The 20457-nt window shown below is 48.1% G+C and overlaps 1 protein-coding gene across 1 annotated transcript in view; it reads left to right on the plus strand.

The window, feature by feature from the left end:
* LOC120846484 (matrix metalloproteinase-21-like) overlaps positions 1–3323 on the plus strand; it is a 74708-nt gene extending 71385 nt beyond the window's left edge. The window contains exon 5 of the mRNA XM_040218242.2: positions 3075–3323. Within this exon, the coding sequence (XP_040074176.2) occupies positions 3075–3323 (249 nt within the window). The remainder of the gene's footprint in view (positions 1–3074) is intronic.
* Positions 3324–20457: the final 17134 nt, after the last annotated feature.

The following is a 20457-nucleotide window of genomic DNA, read 5'->3' on the forward strand; positions in this document are numbered from 1 at the left end:
AGCACTGAGCTAGATTTCAGACGCCATGTTCTTCCCAGAAGTGGCGCGCGGCATGTGTCTCGAGCATTTTCGCAACAATGAATGGCGCCACTTTTCCCCAGGATAAAGGGGCTTTAGGCCAACGTTACTGAAGCAAGCTCAGTTTCACAGCTTTGCCTGCGACGTGGGCTCAGTGGCGGTCACGAGAACTAGCAGCGCTGCAGTCGAGTCTTAATTTCGGATTGTCTAGCCCGCGAAGCTTCAATAGCAATACTTGAGATTGGGCGAGTTGGCAATTCATACTAACACTTCACAGCGCAAGGAAACAGGCGCACACAAATATACATTTCAAACACTCAAAGAAAGAACACTCACAAAGCGCTGACTCTGATCTCTGTGGTGTATTACAGTTCATCTTCATCATCTTTTGTTGCTATTATACACATGGAAGTAAAAAAAACAAGAAAGAAAAGAAAAAAGAAAAGGAAGCTCTTAACGCGGTGGTAGTAGACGACCCGCGAGACAGGAAACCAAGATCCGACTGCAGCGCCGCTAGTTCTCGTGACCACCACCTGGGCCACTCGCCTCTGCAGGCGAAAATAGGGAGCTGCGAAACTGAGCTTGCTCCAGTAACGTTGCTTTAGGCATGTCCAGTGAAACTTACTCTTTCTCGATTGAGCGTGGGACAAAGATTGGGCAGGACTCGTGGACAATTTTCCCCGTGCTTAGTCGAGAAAGATGAGGTGAAAAAAGTTGTCAGCATGTTTATACAGCCTAGAACTTAGTCTGCCTCAACGGGCGACTTGTGTCCCAGCTGTAGATGAAAAATTTAGCCGGTGCAGTACAACCGCTAGCCTGGGGTCTTTAACGTGCAGCACGCAGTAGTGGTACACGACCGCGCGCCGGTACGATGGTCATCCAGATCGAAACGGGCAGGGGTGATTGAACCCAGGATCCCTGGGCTCTGCAGCGCGAGCTTTCGCTCCACGTGCTTCGAGCTGGTGTGCGCTAGCCCACTCTGCCACCGATCGCCCTAAAGTCCGCGGATTGATTTTATAGCCTTTGCCCACGTGATACACAAGTTTCCTATAGGTCCGTAGGCACGCGCCTGAGTTTTGCTAGTATTGGTTGCTATTTCAGCCAGGGACATGGAGAACTTCGTATCCCAGAAACGGTGGCGTCACAGCTTTTAAAAGCACTTGCCTGCGGATCAGCCTGTCGTATGAATACAGCTTCAAAGTTGCTCCGCCACCGAAAGCTTCAGGTCTCCCCCCCCCCCCCCCCCCCCTCCCTCTCCCTTCAGTTTTTTTTTTTTTTCGCCGCTTTTTTTTTGGCGGCGAAGTGTTTTGATGGTGCCTACCTGTGGTTCCCTCTTGTGACGTCATTACCTCCCGAACAACAATTTTGATGGTGTTTGTAATGCCCGAGTCCCACTAGAGCGACAAACAGAACCACCCGACAGCGCCAAGCCTCAAACACGTGCAACGTGCACGCGAGGGTGCCTTCGGCAGGCTTGCAATCACCTGTGCTTACTTCACGAGCACCGAGACTGCAAGCCTGCCAAAGGTACTGTCGCGTGCATGCAGCACGTGTTTAAGGCCTGTCGCTGTCGGTTGTTTCTGTTTGTCGCTCCGTCGGGACTCGGGCATAATGAGCAAGGTGTAAGCTTGAAATCATTGCGCTCTCAAAGCAACACTGCCAACACCATAAAATTAAAGCTCTTACATTTCTTTTATTTACGTCGATGACAAATCCTTCGCTGAAGTGGGTCCATATCACAAGAGCGAATGACATTTTAGCGAACGGCGACATTTGAGCGAATGGTCGTTTTAGCGAATAACTGGGGCGCGCGTTAACCCATCCGTCGCGCTGCGCTTTAAGCCGCTTCGCGGCGACAGTCTGCGGCAACTCATTACAAAAATATGAACTCACTTGGCCCACCCGAAAACGCCGCTTCGCGGCGTCCGACTCTTCGCTAAAAGGCCCGTTCACACATGCAGCGGAGCGCTACAAGCATAGCGCTAACCTCGCGTTAAGCGCGTGCTGACGGTAGCGTTCACCAGCTTTGGATCGCACCGTCGAAACTGTTGCTCATGGCATACGATAAGTAGCTGATGGCACGTGAGGAGCGCTACATCAGCGCTTCGCTGCATGTGAGAACCGGCCTAAAGTGTCATTCGATGAAACGTGGGCGTTCGCTAAAACGTCATTCGATCAAGTGAGTGCCTCCCCGCTGAAGTCATTATCAGCATTCGGCCCATCCTGGCGGGCCTTCCGCAGCGACGCTTTCGATCGCACACGTCGCCAAGGGAGTATTCACTGGCGGCCATAGCTGTGTGCACGACTGCAGAGCGCGTGCTGACGGCGACCTTCCCAAAAGTGGGTTTTGTCTTTGTTATACAGCCGAGAACTTGGTCTGCCTCACAGGGGCGACGAGTCTCCCAGCTGTAGATGAGCAATTTAGCCAGTGCAGTACAACCGCTAGCCTGGGGTCTTTAACGTGCACCACGCAGTAGTGATACACGACCGCACTCCGGCACGATGCTCATCCAGATCGGAACGGGCAGGGGTGGGGATTGAGCCCACCCTGGGTTCTGCAGCGCGAGCTTTTGCTCCACGTGCTCCGAGCTGGTGTGCGTTAGCCCACTCGGCCGCCGATCCCCCACGCGACCTTCCACAGCTCTTTTGCAGCGTACATTCCACCCCATCAAGATTACTGGTCATAGCAGAAAATTAATATGAACTTGTCCTGAGCCCGCGCTCTGAGAAGCTCGCTCAAATATGGCACCCAGTGAATACCCCCTTTAAAGAAAGGCAGAGCATGTTGTGGTTTTTCGCTTCGTGATTTGTTCTTCCTGCCCGACAGATGGCACAATCTGATTAGCTGAGGAGCAATAATAAAATGCTCGGCCCTCGCCACGCCCTGCCTGTCAGTTACCAGAGTTTCGTCAAGTTTTGTGTGGAATTTCGAAAGCCCGCCGTCAAAGTATCTGCGGCTCTGAGTGTATCCGGGGCTTTATGGGGTTCCGGCCTCACGACCTCGGAACACATGGTATTATCCCACTTCTGGTGACAGGACGGTTTGTATCACGCAGGAAGTGGTAACGTGGAGGCTAATTGGCTCGGCGTTCAGCAATCAACTGACGGCGGCAACGCAGCGCGCCGCCATTGCCCTCGCCTTCCGTATGTGGGGAGAGGTGATCCCCGTCATGTTCGAGGAAGATCTGCGCTCAGCCGTCGACGACGTGGACATTCTCGTCGCCTTTGGTCGAGGTTGGTGCAGTCTGGCGGATATCTGCGTGACAGACGCGTTCTCAGCTGTCTGCCGTGCGGCAGACGGTTGAGCGCAGAGTCGACGTTTTTTGCGGACTCCTTGCGGATGGGTAACGAGACCCAGAAAATATTCTGGTTCAGATTTGCTATCTCGGAGCAGCTGTTGCTTTTCAGTGTGGTTATAAACTGGAAGATGAAATTCCCGCGCGGATTTGTAATTATAAACTCCTTGGGCAGGGACAAAACTCACATAAGCAGGGGAACGGGTGAGAAAGAAAACTTAAGTCTCGAATCCAGGCTGTGAAGCTGGTTAGACAGCGAAGCTGTGGTATCACCTGCAACGAATGCCCACTACACATTCAAATTAAGGGGGGAGTTATCAAGAGTGGTTGGATGCATGTATAAAATAGCAAACTTTATATCCAATTGCCTTACCAAAGACCTATATTGCTCATTGTTTAACTCTAGGCTCTGTTATCGAATTATGGTATGGGGAATAACCACGCCTACAAGGTATGATAATCTAATTATACTTTTAAAAAAGGTTACGCGAATTATGGGAGAACTTTCTCGGCAATATTCGCGAATTTCATAGCAGTCTTTGTTTTACTAAGCATAACATGCTCAAAGCAAATCAAATCTACTATTTCAAACCTATGCAGAAAATACATTAAAAAAAACTTTACCGAGTGGATGAATCTGTCTCACAACTTTATTGAGAAATAGTAAACGTAAAACTCCTAAAGTGCGTACAAACTTTGGAAAACAGAAATTTGATTATCAGATTCCTGCATTACTCAACACCATGGAAGATTACACTAATTTTACACAGTCATTTTATAAATACAAGAAAGAGATTAAACAAATACGTATAGACAAAGACATCAGTTACGCTTTGTAGAAATGTAATTATAATTATGGTTTTTATGGTTACCATGGGTCCTCCAAAGGACATGTCAATACCAAAACTGCTGAGTATTATTTGTTAATCGTGATGTATGAAACGTAATTTTCGTTTAATGTGTAGCATGAAATGTATTTTGCTTACACAGGTATGCATATTGAAGCATAAACTAATGCTACAAAGCTGTGCCACCTTTTGCACTTCTGTAAACGGCGGGGGGTAGAGGCCCAGTCAGGCAGAAATGCCTTTTGCCACTGCCTCCCTACCGGGCTTGGCTCGTGAAAACCCCAATAAACTTCAAACTATAGACCCTTTTTATGGCAAACACAAACAGGTGGTGCTCCACTCTTTGACGTCCCGGAGAACTTCCGGTTTTAAAGAAGAATGAACAAAGGCCACCTTAACACGTACCGCTTCTTGTAATATGCATGAAACGTTTAACCGCCGATTCTCCAGGTGAACGCTAAAAGAACGAAGGAATGCCAGATCTGTTAAAGTGTTTCAAAAATTCTTGTAAACCAACTCGCCTCCTCCAAGATGTAATATTATACAGCCGAAGGCCATCGTTAAATCTCCAACTTTGTTGTCCGTGCAGCATTTATGCTTTATAGCACTGGTGACATAAGCAAGCTCAACAGGCTTGCAAAGACGGTGCGACCGGAAGTCGCTTGGGACGGAAGTGGCATTTCATGATGTAAACAACAAAAGGGTCTACGCCAAATGATTGACGAAAGAAAAATAAATGCACTGCACCAAAACCTTCTTATATGGGAAATATTTCGTACGCTGCCGCTACCACAGCAGCTTATGCAACCCCCAAATTTACCGATAAACGTATCCGGGAGCGCTACGTGCTTCGCATTGTTAGCGGGGCTAGTGACGTCACTCCCCACTCCGTACTCTGCCGCTGCTGCGGCAGCTTCTCCAACCGCAATGTTTACCGAGAAACGCATGCGGGGAGCGCTACGTGCTTATCATCGTTCGCGTGCGCCTTATAATCTATCACGTGGTTTTGACACTTCTTTTGTGGTTTTGTTATTGAAACATGTGTCAAAACCACATGATAAATGATAAGACGTGCACGAACGGTGATAAGGCCGACGCGTGCGTTTTCTTTCAACGGACACGAAAAAATCCCACCTACGAGTCATATACAGCTTCGCTGTAAAAAATGCGAAGGGAAGGGGACATGATTGGTCACGGACTTCTGGATTTGTAGGGTTCACTTGGGAAGCTATTTTTCGTGGGGGAAAGTGAATGTTTCAGAACTGTCTTCAATGTGAAGATTACAAAATCTCCACTAAAATGAGCTACCCAAACGAGATCGACGGAAATGTTATTAAAAACGTCAACGAGTAAAAGTATATGGGGCTAACATTCACTGTGATCTTAACAGGAGTGTTCACACAGAATACCTAACTAGAAAAGTCATAACAAAACTGTGGTGTCTGCGAAGACGGCTAAAGTATGCATCACGCGACACTAAACTCCTGGCATATACAACACTAATTAGGCCTCTGCTTGAATATGCTTCTACTGTCGGATTTCCTTTTACAAAATCAACATTCATAAATTATATAGACAAACGGGTAAAAAAAAACAGCCCAGGGAAACGGACGCAGTAGAAGACAGAAGACAAACACGGCGCTGACTATACAACTCAGCTTTAATGGATCTGACAACGCGTATAAATACAAAATTTGCCCGAACCAAAACCAAAGAAGGGAATTAACAACACTTAAAGAGGCACTGACACAACAAAATCATTTTTTTTTTTTTTTTATTATCCGAAACGATTGAAAACGATTTCGGGATATTACCCTCAAAGTTTGAAACTTGGGAATTCAGTATTTGTGAAGTAAAAAAGCAATTCCCAAATGCCGAATTCGAAGTTCCCGCGCGATCCGCGCCGGTGCGTTTACGTCAAATATTGCGGAGTCCTGAGAGTCGAATTTGTTTCACGACTCCGTGCTGTTGCCATCGCGACCCAAAGCGAGGAGGAAAGGAGTGAGCGCCGGCGAACCGAAAAAAAGAAAAAAAAAAAAAACAGTTTTGAGCGGTATCACATGTTTTCCGAAGGAGGATACAAATCCCGGAGGCGGCAACACAACGGACTCCGATTTTCGGTATTTCAAAAAGAAGGGCCGTAGTGCGTTCGCAATTGCGTTAAAAAACATGGTTTACGATTGCCGTTATTAAATGTTATAGAAATGTCGCCTACAAAGCTTCTGAATTTCATGATTTTTGACGTCACGAATCAAAAGAAGCGAGGAGGCGAGGAGGGGCAGAGGAAAACGCCAAAAAGAAAAAGGCGCGCGCGCGCGTAGGAAAATTTTTTTTCGCGATGCGTTTTTTTTTTTTTTTTTTGTATCTGTGATTACAACTTGCATTGTTTTAGACATTGACAAAAAATACGACCCTTGGGGTGTCAGTGCCCCTTTAAGAACGACACGTGTTCCTAGAGTCATCTGCGCGCACTGCTGTTTTCCGATCTACAAAGAAACATGCTCTGTTTTACTGAAGGCCAGTGAGGGCGCACTAACACATTCTGACTTCGCTTGTCCGATAGCGCGCGCTTCTATAATCTCACGTCGCGTGAGCTTGTCCTTTTGTGCACTGATGACCGTGCATCTTTCAAAGGCTTTAGTACATCCGCAGCTATGGCAGTGCACACCAAGATGCCTTGGCACAACCGGTGGCAGATTGTACCGGTGCTCTCTTAACCGAACATTAAGACATCGTCCTGTCGACCCTATGTATCTGCAGCCGCACGAAAAGGGGATAGAATACACCACTTCCACAACGCATCATACAAACTGGTTTTGGTGTTTCTTAGTGCATAATCATTTTCCTCTTACATCAGAATTCACTTTTTTACACATCCTAGAATGTTTGTTGAGAGCTGAGAAGAACATTTGCCGTTCGCTTCATTACCAATAGGTTTAGCTTCTCTGAGTTACCTACAGAACTTAGTCACAGCCTAGGGATCCAGTCACTCGAAAAAGAGCAAGGCTCTCCAGAGTAAAATTATTATTCCAAGTTGCTAATAATATGACTAACATAGATAAGTCTAAGTAGTCTACTGCTAATGGTAAGAGAGAGACCCCCTCAAACCATGGGAAACTATTTCAAGAATTTCATTCCAAATATAATTGCTTTACATTTTCCTTTTTTGCTCATACATCGAAGAGTGGAATAAGCTGCCAGAACATCCTATCTACGTGAGCTCGCTATCGCAATTCCTGAGTGATGCTGAAGCGCTCCTGACATAGAAAAACAAGCGAAGGACCAGGGATGCCAAATTCAGGACATAGAAAAATATCTAACTGTATCGAAGCGCCACCACACACGCTTTCCCGCATTGATGTAAAGGCCTGGAAGGCGATCCCACCGCCATATGTTGGTTCAGAATCACACTAACCAAGGGTAAGGTTGCACCTTAACTGAGCGTTTCTCAATGCGGTCTACAACTTTCGAATTCCCACCACGGCCCTTAAACGAATAATTAAAAAGTTTGCTAACCAGTCTGAATTTGTAAAGTAACTAGGCGCACGAAAAAAAAAAAAAAAAATCGCGGACTTTCCTAAGACGCTCGCCAACAACATAGACGCAGTTGTTTTCACTCCAACAGAACGCTTTATTTTTTTGTCTTGACTTCAAACGTGAAAACATTTAATGATTCGTAAAACAGAACGGTAGATATGTTATTACAAGGGTGGCCTAAGCGCGGCTCGCGAGCCTCATGTGGCTCTTCTGAGCCCCGGCAACTACGGCTTGCAGCCCCCTGGTAACCCCGCCCCCCTTCCCACCAAAAAAAACATTTTTTTTAATAAAAAGGTAAGGCCTATAAAAAAAAGGCAGCTCGCGTTTTGTCAGCTTATTTTGCGCCGTCGTACGCACTTCTTACCAATGCGGAGCGCAAATTCGTCTGCTTCTTGCACAGCGGTAGCGATGATGTCAGAACGCCGAGCTCTTACTGGCTGGTTGAAAACAAATAGTGGGTAGACCTCAAGGCATCTGGCATTGAGGTCTGCCCACTCTCCTTTCAATCAAAGCCAATCAGAGCTCGGCGTCGTTCTGACGTCATCGAAACCCCCGCGCAACGAGCAGACCGACTTGCTCTCCGAATAAGAAAATACACCGAGACATCGCTTTTCACTTAAAATGGTCCTTTTTTTTTTTTACTCTTTAATGTTCATGTCGACACCCCTCTGTTATTACCTTAGACAATATTTGCGATACAAGCAACACAAGGTGTTTGTTAAGTGCAAATATATTACGTTTTCTTTATATTTTTTACTTTATTAATTTCGGTTGTTAGCCGTATTGCCGCTGCAAACGAGAAACGGACGCATGTCAGGCTACGTAATGAAAACCCTATTGTATAAGTCGGCAGCGCGAGTATCGCTGCGCTCGTCTCCCCCTATTGCTTAGGGGACCCCTAACGTTGGGGACCCCTAAGGGGTGACCCCTCACGTCAGATCACGTGGCCGCTTGTTCTCGGTGAGAGTTGAGGGGATCAACGCTGCTCGTGCTTCTTGAATCTTTTGTGTTTTCTGCGACTATCATTGCATGCGGAGAAAAACTAACTAGGTTATAAACGTCGGGGTTACAGTCTAAGCAATATTCGTGCAAAGTACAAAAATAATTGCACCTCCCCTTTAACGGAAATGTATACAACTGGCATGGCGTTACTGAACAGTCATGACAATACTTATCACAAATTGCCGCCCAACGTGGGACGCTGACGTATGGGGATTGGATTCCATAAAAGGTCTTTATTTAGAGGACGGGTCAGAAGGCCCAATGACCAAAAAGCTCATCTTACGGCACACGACCAGGAAAGCAACCGGTGACAGTGCGATTTGGGAACGCCTGCTCCATAAACTATATCGGGTGGGGATAACCGTTTCGTTTAAAATTACACTCAGAGACATTTCTTTTATTCATATAACGCTGCATCGTTTCGTTCGCGTTCGTGCACCGCGATTTGCTCATTTACGTCATTTGTTTCCACCAAGTTTACGAGCTGGAGTCGTGCCCTAGTGAAGTAAACAGATAAACGTCGACTCCGCGCCAGCGAAATAAACGTCGATTTATAGAGCGCAAATTACGCGAGACGTGCATGCCGAAAAACCCCATTGCAACCCGCAAGTTGTTTGAATGCTTACTGCAGACTGTTACCGCACCGGTCACCCTTCGGTGGGGCTCCCTCTTTATGACCCGGTCCTCGACCCAGGGGAGCACCTGAGCTGCCAGAACAATTTCGACGGCTTCGGAGGCCAGTTGTCGCACGTGATCCGCATGGCCGAGACGGCTGAGATTCACGTGGACGACGACGAGCAGCTGACCGTGGCCTCGGAGCAGGGCACCAACCTGGTCAAGGTGGCGGTGCACGAGGTGGGCCACGCACTGGGCCTCCACCACACGCCACGCAACTCCTCCATCATGTACGCCATCTACTCACGGGCCATCCCCAACAGCAACTTCGAGCTGTGTCGCGAGGACCGCACGATGGCGCAGGAGATCTACGGTACGCTCGCTGAACCCCTTAACCAGTCCAACTTAAGGTCTTTTGACACTCCTTTTCCAAGTAACAACCCTTGTAACAACAACCAATGCAAATGACAAAGCACAATCCGCTGGAACAAAATGGCGTCATTCAGTTGAGACCTCTGCTGTTCGCCGCCAATCGCTTCCTAAATCCTGCACCGTCACGCAGTCGGCACTTCAAAGAATCACGCTACTTGTAAAAAGCTCTGATCTATGGACTTTAGTCCAACCTAAAGTCCCTAGATGAGAGCTTCCTACAAGTAGCGACAATTCTTTGAAGCGCCGACTGCGTGACGGTGCAGGATTTAGGAAGCGAATGGCGGCACACAGCAAAGGTTTCTGCTGAATGCCGCCATTTTGTTCCAGCGGAATGTGCTTTGTCATTTGTATTGGTTGTCGTTACTTGGAAAAGGAGCATCAAGGGACTTTAGTCTAACCCCCCCCCCCCCCCCCCCCCACTCACACACACTCCTCTCCCACGAAATTGTTACCCACCCTTTTATTGCCAGTACTGAAACAGTAATGTTTTCGTTGTTTGGTGGGAACAACAGACTGCGAGAGAGATAGACGAAGCATATTTTGTGGCGACTCACGCAGCGGACTCGTGTGTGTGAGCGCTCCTCCTGTTGTCCATGTAGGTGACCAGGTAGATTTCGATTTCATATTTCATTTTAAAGTGTGGAAGGTTCTTGTGACTGTGTGTAGGCGTGGCTGATGCAAGACATTATCAGTTTGCTTTCTTTTGTTGTTGTTGTTGTTCTCTTCCTTTCCCCCTTTCCGTGTTTATTTCTGTTTTTTCACAGCAATAAACTTTCAGTTATAAGTCAGCGCCCTGTCTGTATGTTTTTTCGTCCTGGTCCTACGTCTTATAGCGCGTTCCCACCAAACAAATATGGACCACCCACTAGCCCAACTACTTGCCTTTCTGGATGTTTTAGTGTGTCGCTTACGTAAGAAAAGGAGGCTGTGTGAACCAGCCTTAACCCTTTCATGGGCGACTTTCTTGTAGGCCCCGTGGTGAACTTTTTCTTTTTTCTCTCTCTCTTTCTCTCTCTTGGTACGAAAGTAATATAATAAGAGCTCTGTGCCAAGCTCAGGTTTTTTCTGTACAGCACAAAAATATATCAGGCTGGAGAGTAATCTTTCCATGGCGCAGCAGCTGCTCAAAAATAGTCAAATAATTAATTTTATTGTTGAAGAGAGAAACTGCAGGAGATCAAGATCACTTTTCTGCAACTCCATGTACTCTCTTCTTTCCCAAAGCCATCTAGAAACGAAAATATACGTTTCTTTCAAGAACTGAAACGTCGAAAGTTGTGTGGGAAAGAGTTGCTCCTGCGCCACGGCGACCATACTTCCCACTTTCACAAATACCGAGAAAACTGCTCGCAGCACATGTGCTTTTCAGATATTCAGTTTCATTCGATTGCTCAGAGCGCTTGGTATTTAAGTTCGAAGGTTACATAGTTTGTAAAGCTCTGATCAGCAGCGGCTACCAGAAGCCAGCCTCACAAGTACAAAGGCCTGCGAACGCTGTGCGCGGGAATGTTTAGGAAAAGTACAGCTTTGATGTTGACCCACCAAATGGCACCAGTATATTTTTTTAATAACTTCTGCTAGATGGTGGAACAGTACAATCAATTCGTCCTCCCTTGAGCCCAATGTAAACCAAGCGTGGGTGGGAAGTATATATCCCACCGCACATGAAAGGGTTAAAGCCGAGGTCATACTGCTTATAATGCATCATACCAAAGGCAGTGTGCATACAGATTCGAACGCGTGTCACCGCGAGATCCGTTCTTCGAATGCCGAATGGCAATCAGTTTGAGGAGGAGACTTGGCACGCGGCCTTCGAAACACGGGTTCGAAGGCCGCGTGTTTCTCGTGTTTGCAGACTGTATTTTGCATGATGTGTGAGCAGTGTGACCCCGGCTTAAGAGTTCATATATTAAGATGTAAATCATGCGTAATTTAAAGCAACTGCACCTCACAGGAAGGCCCTTTTCGGAAACCGTATTGATATTTATAAAAACAATGGTTAAACTTAAGATGTGAGGCGACATGGGAAGAAATTGTGTGCTTAAGGACCTTACAAATAATAATGATTAGGGAGATGGGACGATAGTTCTCTGCGAGGTGACGATCTCCACTTTTAAAAATCGAAAAGACCTTCCTTACCTTCCAATCGTCCGGGGTGTCACCAGTCGACAAAGATTGATAAAAAAAAAAGTAGGTTACAAATTTCCCTAGTTGTGCGTTTCGTATTTTTGAGAGTATTAGAAGTAATTGTATCTGCGCCAGGTGATGCAGAAACATTCAAGTTATCTATAATACTCTCAATTCCCTATGTTGGTATAGAAATAGCACTCATGAATTTGTAGTTTTTATCACTTACAGTACGAACAGTTGAAATATCCTCCTCCGTGAACACAGTTATAAAATATTTGTTCATAATAACTGGACGCTCAATATAAAAAATGGTTTCACTATGAGTAAGAGTGCACTGAAAGGCTAGAAGACTTATATGTACGAGACTAAAAGCGCAAGCTCACTGTCAGGACAGCATTTCCAAAGGTCGGAGTGGGGAACTACAACAGGTTTGAAGTGGTGAGAGAGATTCGGAAGGAGCTTCCAAATCTCTCTCACCACTTCAAACCTGTTGTAGTTCCCCAGAGCCCTATCCACTGAGGTATTATGTACTACCTTCGTTTATTTAGACCCCTAGGTACTTGTACTAACCGTTGTATTTATCCACTCTCTCAATCGTTAGTTACTGTGTTGCGAGCACTTTACCCTCCTCCGTACCCCCAGGTTTTAAGAAAACACGACGAAGAAAACGAACTGCACGCCATTTTAGAGCATAACGCAGGCATTAGTGTCCCGACAGAAGTAGTTTCCACTAATCCGTGTCGCATTGATATTGCAGGAATTTGCAAGGTGCGGTTTGACACGGCCTTCGACTGGGTTCGGCAGCGTCCGGACGGGCACTTTATTTATAACACCTACTTTTTCCGCGGGCCCCGCTACTGGATGTACGAAAATCGCTACAACAGGACACGGTACGGCGACCCCCTGCTCATCGTTCCCGAGTGGAAGGGCATTCCAACGAATGTGGACGCTTTCGCACACGTTTGGACGCACCTGCACGATGCCACCTATTTTTTTAAAGGTAATCTCGCATGTTCTCTAGTGCGTGCCAAGTGTCGTCCACGCAAGTGCGCTTTGCGTTTCGGCGCGTGGTTGGTGCCGTTCTCCGGGCCAAACTTATTCTGTTCTGATGTGTATCTCTCGAAACTCCCGAACAAGGCGCCGTCATCGCTACAGTCTCGCCTCGCACCTTTACACTGTGTGACAGCAGTTACGTGTGCTAGAAAAAAGTTGTCAATCAAGCGTTTCCTGCGGAGCCACAGTAGTAAATGTGGTACTGACTATTCCAGGACGTTTAAAAAGACTATGCAACCATCGAACCAGTGTCACACGATAGAGATGTAGTCACCCGGAAAGCTCAAAATACAAAAACAACTTCTAGAAATGTAATGTTGTTTTCGGAAAAACCTGGGAACAGGACGGTCAGCCGCACGCCGCAACGCAAAACGCACGTCGCCTGAGTGGATCGTACATTACTGTTGTAGCTTCAGGTATCTGCAGAGGATACATTCCTTTGACAGAAATCCGTTTTAATTTTTTAAAGATAAAAATAAACCCAGGTATGTTCCCCTATAGCTATTATGATAATCTACGTGGGCATAGAGGAACAAAGCCTCATAGTTAGACGTTGTGAAACGATATAAGAAATGTCGAAATTGCGCCTGGCTGGCAAGTCCACACGCAGCGCATTTTCCTCTTTCAATGCCACTCCCCAACCTCCCACTTGAACGACGCTACTTTCTAGAAAACAGGGTGCACGTGCAAATGATTTGTTCTTGTAGAAGATTTTTGAGCATGAAAATAGTAGAAGCCATAGAAAGGCGAAAAAAGTGCAATGTATATTAGGGATAAAGTCAGGAGACAGAATATGCATTATGTTTTTTGTACTAAGTATTCATTTTGAGATTTTTCTCGTCCTCAAATTTTGGCGGGCGCGCCTGCCAAATTCAGCGGTCGTACGTAACACTGTTTTTGTAACCCTGAAGGTGCGTTCACACTTGCAAGTCGCAACTGTCGCGCGACCTTTTGTCGACAAAGCGACAGTCGTAATCGCAAAAGTGACCGGTTCAGCGCGGTTCAGACTCGGAATACGGAATTGGGGAGCCGGAACCCGTACTGACGTAGTCACTTCCGGCCCCCGTTACGGATCCAAGTCGTTTGGTTTGAACGGCGCGCTTCCCTGCTCCGCCATCTCCTTGCCACCCACGTGAACGCCGATGGCAAGGCGGGCGGAGGAGGGAAGCGCGCCGCGCTGATTGGCCGCGGAGAAAGTACGGAAACTTAAAGGGGCAGTGCAACGATTTTCAGACTTTGGCCAGTTAAGTGCGGAAGTTAATCTGCGTCACCTATGGAACGAAAAACCGAAAGCCGCATTTCTTTGCGAGCGCTAGTTCTTATTTAAAAAAATGAAACAAATCGAAGGTCGAAGTGGCTCTCAACTCTCCACGCCGACTTTCGAGTGACGTCTCTGGGGGTTCACGTGGTTTCCCCTTGGGCCCTCTCTTCAGAGACCCCAGCCGCTTCCTCCGCGATTGTCGACTTTCAAAGGATTAGCCTCGTCGAAGGTCGCGGCGAGCGATGGACACAAAGGACGGCTCGCCACGGGGCTGACGGCGAGTGTAGCAGCGGAGGGGGACAGGGTTTGTTAACTTCCGCGCATCCCCCAGAGACGCCGTCATTTTAGTTCCCGTAGCCGCCACCGGCGGCTGCAGATCGGCAAATAATTCGTTTTTTGCCTTGCGATTACGCAGCAGAATAGCCGTTTTTTTGGGAAAGGTGACGCGTTTTTGGTCACTTGGGCTTGTATGAACAATATAAAAAATGCAAACTGGCAACTCTTTCAACATTAAAACCGTTGCACTGCCCCTTTAAGTCACGACACGGAAAGGAGAAAGTTGAACATTTTTCAACTCTTGACTACGGGTGCCGGAAACCGTAATTACGTCACCGCCCGTACGGGTTCAGGCACCCGTATGTGTATTAAGGCGCATTCACACAGCGGAAAGACGCGCGTCGTGGGGTGAATTTTTTGCTTATTTTTGTATTGAAAAAAGTCGCGCGCCAAGGGGGACGACGCAGGGAGACGACGCCTCGGAACCCAATTTTTCCCTCGACGCGCGCGTTTCAGCCAATCAGAGCGTCCGGACGTGACGTGTCGCCCTTTTCTGGTTAGGACATGTTTTCGCTGTTTTTATTTTCTGACCCACAATGAAGGCGTAAAGGCAGAGGGGTCGGGGGATTCGTGCACTCACCAAACTTGGCTGGAAGCATTTCAGCCTGGAAAGAAGCAAGCCGATCGGAACATCTGACTGTGAGCAGTGTTTTATGTGCGTGTACGACGCCGTGAAACTGCTCTTCATCATTTGCGCGAAAGCTGCCACCGGAGTTCGCGGTGTGTTCCGACCTCTGACTGTGCGGAGCGATCACTCCCAATGTGCTGTGTAGTCTTTGTATGCACCCACCACTACGGAATACAACAGTTCTCCATCGAAAACACTCTCGCACAAGCTGTGTGCAGTGTTAAAGGTACGGACGCGAAGGCTCTAGGACGCGCCGGCGTAGCACCGTGCTTTGTTCGCACAAAAACGCGGCAAAAGAGCACCTTCTGAAGCTGCCCGTTCGAGTCCGTGCCTTTCGCCAATGCTGCATATAACCGAAGTGTAAACGTATATGTAATCATCGCCGTTGTCCATTCGGTGAAGACGGTTGTCTCCCACCGCATATACAATCGCGAAGGCAAGGTAACAACAATCGTGCGAAGCAGACGAATAAAAAAATTCCGTGTTTTCTCGACAAACGCGTGATTCCCCGAGAAGACGCCGCCGTCGGGTGGCCCTGTGTGATTGCTTCGTATTTTACGACGCCGGCGTTGACGTCGACAGCAACGCGCGTCTTTTGCTCAGTGTGAATGCGCCTTTACGGGCCAGTTTGAACCGCGTTTTCGGGGCAGTCGCTTCCAGACCGAATTTTCAGACCGGTTGTAAAGTCGCCCGGCGGCTGAACCAATCAACGGCGCCTCGGAGGTGACGTGTGTGTCTCGAATTTGTTTACTCCGGCACTTCTGCGAGCGATGGAACCAACATGTCCGTCCGACGCCTTGACTCGCGGTAGCGGCAATGGATACAAAGCCATGGAGCTCTCTGGGATGGCTCTGATCAATGCTATTAAATAGTACCGATTTCTTTATAAGAAGCAGAACCCCTATTTAAAAGAGCGCATAGAGCAAAAAAACTCGGCCTAGTAGCAAATTCGTGAGGTTTGGTTTGACAGGTCTACGTATTGTACCACGGAAGCTCGAGTGAGTGGACGCCAGTGTAGCGATTGTGCTTCCATTGGATACGGTTCAGAAGGCTCCAGGCCAATACCACGAGGTTTTCTCTTATGGCGAAAACGAGGCACGTGTAGCTGTGGAACAACAGAAATGGGAAAGCAGCGAAACGCAAACCCGAGCTCTAGCGGGAAGAACGGAATCGACGGCTGCTTCCGAGAAGCGACTCACCGGTAGCGCCTCGCGGATCGCCGGCAGTGTGACTGTCGGTGGTCGCTCGTCGCTGGTCGGTCACCCGACTGCTGCGAGTCACAAGCGTCGCGAGCCGGCGCCGCTGGCGGGGGTATATAAATATACTGCCACCGCTTTTATCTCGCGTGGTTTTTTCTTCATCTTGGCTCCTATTTACCCTCCCTGGCCGTAACTTTACCTGCCGCTCCTACAGTATAAAGGGGCGGTCAATTGGACTCCAGTTGACAGTCCCTGCACTGAGTTTCTGCGTGCAAAATTAGGTTTTTGTGCTTCACTCTAAAAAAAGCCCGTGCGTCTACTTTCCCGCACAACACTCGGAGAGCCAATCACCACTACTTACGGAGGCAGCTGAGCGAATGACGAGGCCGAAACGTATGTTTAGACCAAGAAACGCAGTCGGAGTTGTGACATTAAGCAATGCAAAACGTCACGCTTGCATTGCTTAATCTCACAACTCAGACTGCGTTTTTTGGTCTGAACATATGTTTCGGCATCGTCATTTGCTGAGCTGCCTCCGTAAGTTGCGCTGATTGGCTCTTCGAGTGTTGTGCGGGAAAGTAGACGCACGGGCTTTTTTTAGACCGCGGCGCGACAAAATTTAGGGGTGAAAACGCAAACTATGCAACGGTTCTAACGAATGGAGACATGTACAAGTGACTTCAGGTAGCTCCATACTTTGGCCAACCCGAAAACCCGTACAGTTATTTTACTTTTTCTTTTTTGGTTGGGGGGGGGGGGGGGGGGGTTGGAAAAACTTTTGTAAATGTTATAGACGACCATTTCTCGTAGGTAGTATGTAAATTTGATGTCGCAAATACCGCAAAAACCTTCACTCTAGTGAAATGCAGTTCCAGGGTTCACCCCATAGATGGCGCCAGCGTCTTCTATCGTCGTAAGAGATTTGAAGAGGTTTGGAAGCGCAGGGGGAGTCGCAAAACGGGCCTTGCGAAAGCCTCTCGTGACTGCTTACGTCCGACCGCGCTGCCGCGCATCTCGTCGTAGACAGACACGAAAGGCTTAAAAACCGGTTGTAGGGCAGACGGATAGCCAAACGCAAGTGTGTCAACCAGACTTAACACATTCTGTGTTAAGATATTGTTAGCCCCCTGAGCACATGGGGCGTCGCAGCGTCGGAAGGGTTTTAGGTGAGAACTACGTGATTGTGCCCGATCATCCACTATAGCTCTGCTCCGTCTGGAAATCCTTTCTTGTCCTATATGGGCCTCTCATATTAACCAGGCAGCGCCGCGTTTCCTTGCACGCCAGCACCACCTACTGCTTTTTTTTCTTCTTTTTTGTCACATTTGGAGTGGTAACAAACTTGCCGCCCCGTGTTTACACCCATATTATCATAGTTGACTGCATCAAGCTGCTCTGTCGTTCATTGCATGCTAAAACCATCTCGACTTTTTTTTTTTCAGTCTTGTAGTGACTTAAGACTGAAAAAAAAAGTCGAGATGGTTTTAGCATGCAATGAACGACAGAGCAGCTTGATGCAGTCCACTATGATAATATGGGTGTAAACACGGGGCGGCAAGTTTGTTACCACTCCATATGTGACAAAGAAAAGAAAAAGCAGGAGGTGGCGCTGGCGTGCAAGGGAACGCGGCGCTGCCTGGTTAATATGAGAGGCCCATAGACAAGAAAGGATTTCCAGACGGAGCAGAGCTATAGTGGATGATCGGGCAGAATCACATAGTTCTCACCTAAAACCCTTCCGACGCTGCGACGCCCCATGTGCTCAGGGGGCCAACAATATATTAACACAGAATGTGTTAAGTCTGGTTGACACACTTGCGTTTGGAATGTAGTGGTTGGAAAATTGCTGCAACGCGGCACGATTCTCATACTCAGCTTGTGGTGCCGAAGCGTGCTTTTCGCAGGAGTACAATTATTCGAAAAAATACGATAGTTCTTACATGATGCAATTGTGAACACCATTCCATCTTTTCTTTAATAAGTGTGTCGAGCTCTCCAAGCTGCTGCACAAGCTTTTATGGTCATTACAGAAAGGGACGCTAAACTCCCCAAAAGAAAGAAAAAAAAGCTTAGCATGTCACAAAATGCACTTTCTCACGCACACAAAAACAATAGCGCCTGTCGCGAACGCACGCTTCTCCGCGCGCTGCAAAAGGACTCGCAGAGGAAAGTGGGATGGCGTAAATATTCCATTAATTATTTTTTCTAATCCTTTTTATCACGCATGTAATACCTGCAAGTTCAAAAAAAATTGGAGGAGTACGGTGTCTTTTTAAAGGGAAGCTGAGGACGCTCTTGAAGAGAAAACGAGTTAGAGGTGAATTCTGGCGTATACTTTTATCCCGTGAATCTGAATATCACGTTCATTTTGCCCGAAGATGTAACTAAACGCGACAAAACTTGAAAAACAACCGACCAGTCATTGAGTCATACCCGGATATGTCGGCCGCGAAGCGCGTGTCGCTAGTGTGGGCAGCGCGTGCAATAGACCCTTTCTAAAATTCAGCCTGGCTGCTATGATCACTATCATCACCTGAAAAATGGCGTATATGTGTCGTGCGGCCTTCTGTTTTCTGATAAAAGAAGAAGTTGAAGGTGCTCTTAAGCTGATTATTCGAGGCCTCAACATTCGAGACGTTAGCATGATGCAAAGCAGGAATTGAGTGCAAGAGCTACGTAAGCGTTCATTTCTAACTCAGGCTCAGTGAATCATGTATAGTAGCACACAATCTGCTTCAAAGCCCCTTGATGTATAGACCAACTCAACTCTCTGACGTCACGCCGCTGCGGTGGCGCTGCTGTCGGCATTGGGCATGCGCAGCTGATTCCCCTAGGCCGAATCTGGTTTCTGCGCGCGCGCAGTGCCCTCGCCTGGTGGGCAGACGCGGGCTTGTTTGTAAACAATGTGTTGGTCGATAGAACTTTATCAAGGCGTCTGTGTGGGTTGGCGCTTCGTTCTGACTGGTTGCATTTTTTTGTAGCGTGAACTACACTCGCCGAGGTTGAGCAGTTTCGCGTGGCTCCCAAAGAGCCGTGCTGCGCAAGCGCGAGGAGCAGTGACGTCCCACGGAGCACAGGTGGCGCGCCAGAGCCGCCGCCGCCTCGCCGGTCTGCGCATTCCAGAGGAGTGACGTCATAGCCGCGGCAGACGCACTGGCGCCACCGCGTGCCCAGCTGTGCGCCTCCGTTGCGCAGTAGCCAAGTCTGACGCTGCACCGGAGCCGCTTGACGGCGCCTCTCATTTTGCGCGCATAAGCTCACGTGACGTATATCCTGGCATAGCCGAGCTAAGTCAGCGCATTTTTTTTTTGTTTAGCAAGCAAGCAAGCAAAACTTTATTTTCTGTAAGGGCCTACGTCCTGGTCCGGACGGCCCGTCCGGCCCACGTCTCGCGGATGGATTCCGCGAGGGGAGCGGAGTGATTAATTAGTCCTTCTAGTGCGGTGGGTATGTCCGTGCCCGTGGGTGGAGCCAGCCATTCCTCCCAAGAATTGATATGTGAGAGGGTTGGGGGAAGGGTGGGTGGGTTACAAGACCAGTAGGTGTGAGGGATGGAAGGGTATTCTCCGCATTTTGGGCAGGTGGGGGAGCCGGGTCGTTTGTAGATGTGGTGGAAGATGTGGTGCGATGGAAGAGAGTTGGTCTGGGCTTGCCTGACGAGGGAGGATTGTTGCCTAGACATGGTCTTTGGTGGGTGAGGGTAAATGGTCCGCTCTTCACGTTGCTCTTTTAATCTCGACTTCCGCAGGGCTCGGTGAGCGTTTCTTGTTGTGCCTACCGAGTAGATAGCCGGCCATGACGTGACGGGACCCGGGGAGTTTTCGCGGGTGAGACGATGGGCTGTCTCATTTCCCTCCACGCCTTGGTGGCCAGGCGTCCATACGAGGCGGAATTTTTTGTCCGGGTAGCGGACATGTATTTCACGGACTAGGTTATCTGTCATAAAGTGTAATGTGTTATCGGTGTAGTTTCGTAGGGCGCGCTGTGAGTCCGTGAAGATTAGCGTGGGATTAGTGTTAGGTTGTTGGGCTGCGTGTTCCATGGCTTTGGCGATGGCGTATTCTTCCAAATCGTCGATCGTTGGGGGTTCTGTGAAGGTTTC

Source organism: Ixodes scapularis, unplaced genomic scaffold (genome assembly GCF_016920785.2).
Source record: "Ixodes scapularis isolate PalLabHiFi unplaced genomic scaffold, ASM1692078v2 PGA_scaffold9__187_contigs__length_104089568, whole genome shotgun sequence".
Classification (NCBI taxonomy): Eukaryota; Metazoa; Arthropoda; class Arachnida; order Ixodida; family Ixodidae; genus Ixodes; species Ixodes scapularis.